This window comes from Phragmites australis, chromosome 12, assembly GCF_958298935.1.
Source record: "Phragmites australis chromosome 12, lpPhrAust1.1, whole genome shotgun sequence".
Classification (NCBI taxonomy): domain Eukaryota; kingdom Viridiplantae; phylum Streptophyta; class Magnoliopsida; order Poales; family Poaceae; genus Phragmites; species Phragmites australis.
Genome location: NC_084932.1, coordinates 24,822,928 through 24,832,162, shown reverse-complemented (window position 1 = coordinate 24,832,162; position 9,235 = coordinate 24,822,928). Strand labels below are relative to the sequence as shown.

At 39.8% G+C, this 9,235-nt stretch overlaps 1 protein-coding gene across 1 annotated transcript; it reads right to left on the bottom strand.

The window, feature by feature from the left end:
* Nucleotides 1-4,511: 4,511 nt before the first annotated feature.
* Nucleotides 4,512-9,235, bottom strand: LOC133886567 (uncharacterized). Its single transcript, XM_062326234.1, has 6 exons — nucleotides 9,051-9,235; nucleotides 7,555-7,627; nucleotides 6,985-7,078; nucleotides 5,420-5,536; nucleotides 5,292-5,343; nucleotides 4,512-5,202 (listed from the first exon to the last, which is right to left on the bottom strand). The coding sequence occupies exons 1-6, from the start codon at nucleotides 9,081-9,083 to the stop codon at nucleotides 4,807-4,809; spliced, it is 765 nt and encodes a 254-aa protein (XP_062182218.1). The 5' UTR covers nucleotides 9,084-9,235; the 3' UTR covers nucleotides 4,512-4,806.

Here is a 9,235-nt window from a genome sequence, read left to right as displayed (position 1 = left end):
AGAGACACTGATGGCTATCTCGACCGTTCTTCATCCGGATGAAGATGGAGAGGAGGTAGACCAACGTGAGTACAGGAGCATGATCAGCTCCCTCCTGTACCTGACGGCGACAAGACCCGACATCCACTTCACCGTTTGCTTATGTGCCTGCTTTCAAGCGACACTAAGGACATCTCACTGCTAAGCAGTGAAACGCATATTGAGCTATCTCAAACACACTCTTGAATATGGTCTTTGGTTTTCTGTATCTTCTTATCTCTTTTTCTTTGTGGTTTTTCGGATGCGAATTTTGCTGGTTGTAGAATTGACCAAAAAAGTACCTCCGACACTTGTCATTTCTTGGGTACTTCTCTTGTGTGTTGGTCTTCTCACAAATAGTCTAGTGTTGCGCAGTCAACTGCTAAAGCTGAATATGTTGCTGCTGCTAGCTGTTGTTCTCAGATTTTGTGGATGATTGCTACCTTGAGGGATTTTGGGTTAGACTTTAAGAGTATACCACTATTGTGTGACAACACCAGTGCCATCAGGTTAGCCAATAACTTAGTTCAACTCTCTATAACCAAATACATAGATATGAGATTTCACTTTTTGCGAGACCACAATGAAAAGAAAGATATTGACTTGAAATACATAGATATCCAATAATAGCTTGCCGACTTCTTTACCAAGCCTCTAGATGCAACAAAATTTGCCTATGTGAGGAGAGGACTTCGAGTTTGCCATCCCTATGGTATTGTGTGAGGGGGAGTTGCAGCTGTACATACTTTATCTTACTTTTGTTGTATTTGTGTTGCATCTCTTCTTGTAAGATAATAATAGTAGTTGAGCTTTGACTTGTATGTCTTTAGCACTTTCAGTTGCTAGAATTGAATTTGAACTAAGTTGAGTAGTTATGCGGAGTAATATTTTAAACTTAGTCTCCTCTTGATGCTTTGACATAAATCATTCCAAGTAAGCTATTTTTACTAAAGATGAAATTTAGCAATTTTATGAATCATGTAGACTATGAAATGCTACATTCTTGATCACCATGTTCATAATTATTTTGGCTTAGTCAATGCTTGTGTTAAGGCTAGTTTGATGAATATCTTGCTCTAGGATTCTGGTTCAAGATAGTGGATTGGGGAATATTGCACTATATTTTCAGTCTTTAGCAAATGTTTAGCTCATGATAGAACCTTAGGGGAACATGTGTTCCTTGCGTCGCAAAGATACTACTTGACTTGATCCAAGTGAAAATTTGATAACTTGTGCAATTTGAATACTTTTGAGCAATCAAGTTTCTTATGCTAAAATATGATCTAATACGGTTGTCTTGATGTTTCATATTGTTTGCCAAAGAAGCAAGCCTATGGTTGCTAAAGTCAACTTGAGGATAACATGAATCACAAAGAAATGTGCCTAAATAATAAATTTTGTTTTAACCACTTGATCTAACTAACTCTTAGTTCTATATCTGAGTGTTTGCAAAGTCTACCGTCGTGAATACTTGCTTGCATAGTTTGAGATAGAAGTTTGCTAGTTCTTGATGCTTGTATTGCCTTGGCTCAAGTAGATGCTTATATGGTGGTCAATTTTAACATAATTCGGCTACTTGAACTTAAATGCGCTAACAATTCTTTAGGATTAGCTTGTAAAGCTTCATGCTCTTATGTCAATGTCTCTTTTTGAGCCTTTATGCGATTGTGAGCTCCACATTCATAAAGAAGCGCTTGGATGCGCTAATCATAAAGAAGAAGAATCTTGCATAATGAAACCTGTGCATTCATTAAGGGAGAGCTGTTGCATATTTGGCTCGTCAATCCTTCACATGCCAAGTGACATCATTTACTTTTTGTTCAGTTTTTGGTCACTTGGATGTGCTTTTTCTTGTTGAACTTTTTCAAACCAAAATATTTGTACTTTGAGGGTTGTCAATGCATTCATCAAGGTGGAGATTGGGAAACTAAGTTGAAATGTGCTTTGGTTTGTATGTGATGAGTGATTGATAATGTTTTAATTTTGGTTTGTAGATTTGAGGATTGCACGAGCATATATATGTGTTGTAATTATGATTATGACTAACCAAAGTTGCAAAGAGAAATGGAGTTGGCGTGTTTGTCTTTGAGTTTAGGAAAATTGTACACATAAGATGATCCAACGCTTGGAATTTTGTACACGCCAGAAGGTTCGGCGTTCATAAGAGGTTCACATCGGAGCATTACCTCCAAAGAAGTTGCAAATAGGCTCTGGTGAACTTACATGCGTCGGATGGTCCGACAATGGGCAAATGTGCACACCAGAGTATTTTATCACAGAGGCAAAGATTGAAGTGCACACCGGAAGGTCTGGCGATGGAGTGAAGTGAACGCCGGAGCTTTTCTTGCAGAGAGGTTGCAAACTGGCTCTAGTAGACTTGTACTCGTCAGATGGTCCACCGTTCAAAGAGATGAATGTTGGATGCTTCGTTCGAGCATTTCTTCCAGAGAAGTTGCAAGATGGCTAGTCAGGAGAAGAAGTACACGCCGGATGGTCTGGCGCTCAGAAGTTGTGAACACCGGATTATCCGACATTCACGATTTTTTTTAGATGTGCTTTAAATGAGGATTTCGATTTGAAACTAACTGGAGATGGTTTGGAGATTTGTGTGTCCTTGTCTCATGATGTGCATGTGATGGATGCTACTTGGTGGGTGACGGTGGGATGATCAAGGCCAAGCGGGGTGCTTGGTGCCGGACGATCGAGGGGGAAGGACAGAGTCAAGGGTGATTCTAGCTGTGCACATGGCGGTCAAGCAAAGAATAGAAGGAAAGATGAAGATGATGTGTTGACAAAGTTAAGTGAAGGGGATGTCTGTACAAGTGACAAGGCAGCTCGTGGGATCGGGAGAGGGAGAGACTTACCGGCTGTCAAGATCGCAAGACGGAGGACACGTGTCGACATCGGGATGCATGCTTTAGGTGAAAGCAAGTGGCAGCAAGTCACGCTTTGAGAAGCATGTGAGGCGGTTCTACGATTTGACCTCAAAACCGTGGAAGGATGGAGGACACGTGACATCATCGCGAAGCTTGCGTCGAGGCGAAGCTAAGTCTTGAAGGCGCCACAACCGTTTGATGGATAGAGCAAAAAATAGACCAAAATACCTCAGTGGTAGGTAAGAGGCTGTTGGAAAAGGGGGTATTTTGGAAACAAGAAAACTTAAGAGCTAAGCTACGTCCCTAGGCCTATATATAGAGAGGTAGGGCTGTGTGAGAGGTTTAAGCCAACCACTTGAGTTTGTATGCTAGGGTTTTAGAGGAAAGAAGAGATGAGAGTTTAGCCTTTGTAATATATGGGAACTTTTTCTGAGAAAAATACCTTGTAATCTGCCAAAAAGAGGGTTGAACTTTGCAAGAAATGAAGTGCATGTTTCCTCCAATGCTTGTCTTCATCTCCTTTTAGTTTCTTTCTTTTGGTTCCATTGCTCTGTTGCGAGTTTTTTCTTTTTGGTTGAGATTTTCATTTAGTTGATGAGTTGAGATTTTCCCACCTTAGAAAGTTGTTCTTCTAGTTGCTAGAGGCATAAAACTCATATACAAATGTATACAAGTTGGTCTTGAATTTCCTTGCCACTAGATCATCAACTCGGAGAACTTTTCTTCTGGTGATCTTTACTTTAGAGTAAAGGTTTCTTTCATCAAGTTGCTATCTTTATGTGGCGATGACTCATGGTATGAGTGTCGAAAGAACCTAGTGTTCATCTACATCCATAATAACCAAGATTTCTTTTGTTGCAGCATGTCTTTATTAAGTTTTTGCTTCCACTTTTTGTTTTAAGGTGCGTTAGGTGATAAAATAAGATAAGACTATCAAAGAAATTTTTGAGGCACCTATTCACCCCTCTAGTCGTTATTCTTGGTCCTACAGAAAATAAATAAATAAAATAAAATAAGAGAGAAATTATTGGATAATCTGAATGTTTATCTAGCCCCTAAGTATAATTTTGGTAATTAATGGTAATACCTATGAACTAACAATCATGTTGAGAATTTTAGTAGGTTATTATAGCGGCATATATGAACTAAAGATGAATAATTTGCATAGACTACATTTTCAATTGATTTTACCCACAATTGGTAGCACAGGATCTAAATCTTGTCCCAAAAATGCCATTGGCAATCTCCATCAGCTTCAGTGGCTTAATTTCTCCATCTTTGTCACATACTGTTTTTGTAACAATTCTTTTTTTTAACTGTATTCGTAACAATTCTGATTGTACCAAAAAGTTCATTGACTTATCTTCGTTCATGCTCGGTTTTTAAAAACTGGAAATGCACACATGGCTAAAAATTTTCACATGCTAGATGTTGACCATGAAAGATGGATTTTTCTGTATCTACAAAAGTTGACTTACAGCATCACTTAGATATTGCCAGAATGCAACAGCCCTGAACTATATAAATGTACCAAGTCTATATTACATTGGCCTTTTCCCAGTGCAATTTACCACACAAACATGATACTAACAAAATTGACCTGAACTGTGAAAGCCATACAGTAAACAAAAATATTATAGCTAAATGACATAATATGGTCACAGAAAATTACTGTGGATCACAATGTTATACAACAGAAAATCACTGCTCAAATACTAGGTTAAATCTGACAAAACACTTATAGTCAGTCATGTCAATGAGAGGCAACTAGCAAACAATTATTGGGAAACTGAAAAGTTACACAGGACAACTAAATAACATCATCTAGCTGCACAAACTACTTGAAACTATATTTACATTTTACAACACCAGAACTGTCCTGTTAGTACATGCAACAAGAGGATGATTACGCCTAATCCTCATTGTCATAGTCCTCATCCTCGTCAACTTGCACCGTCAGATGCCCAAAACCAGATGGCCCAACACCGATGTTACCAATGACATCTGGCGTAGGCCAATCTGGCTGATGGTCGGTGTTCGCTTCTTCCACCTTAGAACTTGTAGCTGGTACAGCGGCTGATGGAGCCTCTACTGGATGATGTATACTTTGGGGTATGCTCTCATTGCCATGAATAGTCTCTGGAACTGTATCCTCTCCTGGTAAGGGTTCACCCTGTTCAGCAAGCATGCTGCTCTCATCCTCAAATTGTACATAACCAACTTCCTTTCTCTTGGTTGGTGGCCGTCCTCGCCCTCGACCTCGACCTCTCCCACGTCCTCTTGGGCTGATGTTTGAGCTTCTTATGATCTATACAAAAAGAAAAGGTTTTGTTATCACTCATCCGTTACTAAAACATTATGAATCAGGTGGTCTGTGATGATTGATGTAGGGCATACCACTTTGCTGGATCTTGATTCATCATTCTCCGGGTCACTGCCATATGACTTTCTGAAAAGTGAATTTCAAACACTAGTTAGGTACATGTAACAATGAGTCATGAAAAGTTGATTATTACTGAATTTACCTTCTTCTAGGTAATCCTCTTTCATCTCCACAAGAATCAGCACCACCAAGGTCGGGTACCTTGTTGACAACTTCAGTTAAGAAATCAAAAGAATTGTACCTTTTCACACATTGCTTCCTGAACATCAGAAGACAAATATAGAACTGTTAGTCATTAATGGCTCAAAGTTGAATATAAAAGCTAGCATTTAAAAAAGAAAAAAGTTCTATCACCCATCTAGATTAATCTACATATAACAGTCCCCATCTCAATATATAACAGTCCCCATCTCAATATACATGTTTGTGTGCCCAGTTCCAAAACGGAGGATATATCCTCTCTACAGATCTCCTATAGCTAAAGTTCCAAAAACCGCAATAAAATAGCTTACAGTGAAAAGAAAAATACCAGTTTTCAATTGGTTACCAAAACCAACAGCTTCATATTTAACATTCAGATCTTAAAAGACTGTTTTCAAGTCGAGACTTCCACCGAAAGCGATCTGTTCATCGCTTTCTCCAGAGGTCAGGCAGAAACATTAGTTGAATCTAATTTGAGTACCTTATTTTTTTTCTATACAAATTAGTTGGCCATAGTCAGGGACCGACCAGTTCTCGAATCCCACCTACAGATATTATGAACATTAACTTAGATAACAGCTAATTTTTTAAATAGTACTCTTTTATATCAATGAATTTACAAACAAATCTATATTCCAACGCATCTGTCAAAGGGAATATAGATAGCATGTAATGTGCAATAGTCATGTGAGGCATGAGCTATATCTAATCAATTCTGGACAACTTATCAACCAACTTCTCTGCAATGTGTTATAAAAAATAAGTTGTCCCCAAACAAGATATCCATAACCCTTGCCAGTAACATATGGTTTGTAATTTACAGGAAATACTTGGATCCACTGCCATTGTATTTATAAAAAAACTCTGTATCCTTTTCCCATTGCAAGCAGAAAAAAAATCTTTTCCTCTGCAAAGGATTTGGGGAAGAAATATTTTGGAAAGATATGTCAAACTAAACTTAGATCTCAAACCAGGAGATGCAGTAGTTAACTGACAAGAAATGGGTAAAATATCATGAAACACACAAAAGAAATATTTTGCACACAAACTTTAAAACTGCACATGTTATGCATTCTACAAGACAAGGAGGGCTTTTGATGGTATTTCACTAAGTTTGAAGCTCCAAAGAATCCAAACATCCAAAAATGAGTAAAACCTAGCACTTTATGCTTGTGAGATCATCAAAGCTATTTGGAGGCTTAGGTGTATGGGAGAAGCCAACTGAAATTTGACGTGTCCCCAAAAATCAGGAGCTGAACCGAAGCTATGGTAAAAAAGAAAAAAAAAATCTCAGCTTCTCTATCACACAAAGATGCACTGTGTGTGTGTGTGTGTGTGTGATGGGATAAGTAAACAGCACATCTGATAACGCACTTCAAAGTTCAAACATAGCAATTGGAAGCTTTCAGGTTTAAGCTCGCAAGACATGACAAATGAAAATCACTATTGAATGATTCAATGTAAAGTTTTAATAAAGATCAAAATGTCAGATGGAATCGAACTCACAGGTGGAAGGAATTCAGTGTCTTTGCACCACTTTGGAGAGTAATTCCGTAAGTCCGGTCAATTAAATCTTGCAAAAACAATTCAAGAGCCCTCGCTGCACGCAAACAACAAATTCAAAATGTCAGGAATTCAATTTATATGCTTCATCATGATTCCAACTAAGAGTTACAACATATACAGAACTACCAATGACAGCAATGTTTCTCAAATACTCAGAAAAGCAATTGAAAATGTTGGCCAAACAAACTCCTATAATTTTTTTCAGGTAAATTTCTCTTTTGTATAATTGGATTGGTAAGAACGAACCTGAAACCAGTTTGTCCAGAAAACTAATCAAACTATATGACAAAATAAAAAAGAGGAATTTAGGTTTTCTTTGTCAGGAAAAGACAATTGTAGGTACCTTAGTATTTGATGGTAGTCCATCATCCATGAAAAATTCAAAATATTACCTTTCAGATCAAAGGCTGATAAGCATACCTTTTATTGAAGTAGCACTACTAGATTATTGTGGAATAGCAATGCAAATACATGCATCAATACAAAAACACAGATTTTAGCAAAACTTACAAACTAAAACAGGCACCGCTAGTGCAATCTTGCCAACATCCTCATCTGCTTGCATTATCTTTTTGATCCGCGCCTATTATAACAGAGAACAGAATTAGGGGATAATTTCACATTACAACTGTGCAAATATTTTTATATTTTTAAAATCAAATCCTCCAATACACTGCATAGTATGGAACTAGTGCATCGTATACAACAAAAACACTAAGGCAAACACTCAAAATTATCAACGAAATATATCCAACCTGTAGTAATAAGTACAGACACCAAAACGCAAAACCCAAAATTCTCAGTAATCAACACAAACAGCAAAAGAAGTTGTGAAAGCTGTATGAGTAAATCTAGCAAAGCCAAATACAATAGAAGACAGTCCTGCAGCACAAACCATACTGGTCTGTGTAGCTTCGAACTTCAATTCATGTTAGTATCATGACAACAGAACAATGAGAGGTTTTAAAGATTGGAAGACACAAAAATCTCACGAGAAATGTTCAGGAAACCTCTGGAACAACTAAGCATGCTAAAAGCATATTAGAGACCACAAATTTAGTACACCGTGTGCACCTTGGAAAGTCAACTAAGGAAGAGCATCTGAACCTACACTCCTGCAGCACTTCAACGCCAGACTAGGCAGTTCCTTCATCGTGAATTTGCACTCGCAAGAACTAATCATTAGTTAGCTACTATCAGGTGCTCAAAGATATTTCCCCTCATTAAACACAGCAACTGCAACAACAGAACAGTGAAAGTTCTCGCCATTCCAAATATTTGTACCGCCATAAAACCCCACGAACCATAGAGGCTGCACATGTCGAATTCCACTGCGTAAGCACTCCTGTATTAGACCACACGTCGAAATTCCCCAGCAATACACGCTCATACATTCAGGAGATCTCGCAACCATACCGCGCGCGCGAACAGTGGCGCTAGAGCACAAATCCGGTTCACCCGATGCACCTCGGAAGCCTAGCGACAGCGTATCGAGATCGCACCAGGCTGTCCCGTTAACATGAACTTAACACTCACCAAAAAGCCCCAGGGCAGAACTGATTTAGTCGGCTGCGAGTGCCCACAAATCGCTCAGTCCTTCCACCAAAGTCAGACCCCAATACCACCGATCTCGCCTCACCTCCTCCATACAACACGAACACAGAAGCAGACACAAAACTCTCAACCTCCTCAGCTCACCACCGAGAGAAAGACCAATTTTTTTCTTAAAGAAAAGAAAAGAAAAGAAAAACACGACGACTAACTCCCCCCGCGCGCGCGAGCACGCGAGATGATCTGCGCCTCTGCACCACGGCACCTCGCCCCCGCAGAACCCAGAGAACGCCGCCCACAAAAGAAACCGCGAGCCAACGGCGGCGGCCGCGTCCGGATCCCGCGAGAGAGAGAGATCCACACCGCACGGCACCACCCAGATCGGAACACGCGCGCTCGCGGCAGATCGGAGCGACGGACGACGAAAGGGGGAGGAGGAGGTCAGAGGCACGAACCGCGGGGAACCGGGTGCCGAGCTTCTTCCTCATCTCCGCCTCCCGCTGCCGCCGCCTCTTCGTCCTCCGCCCTCGGCTCGACGGGATGCCGTCGTGGTCACCCTTTTCTTTCTTTCTCTTTTCTCGCTTTTTTTCCTCTCTTTTCGAAACACACGCAGATGTGAGTACGTCACGGCGTCTCCCTC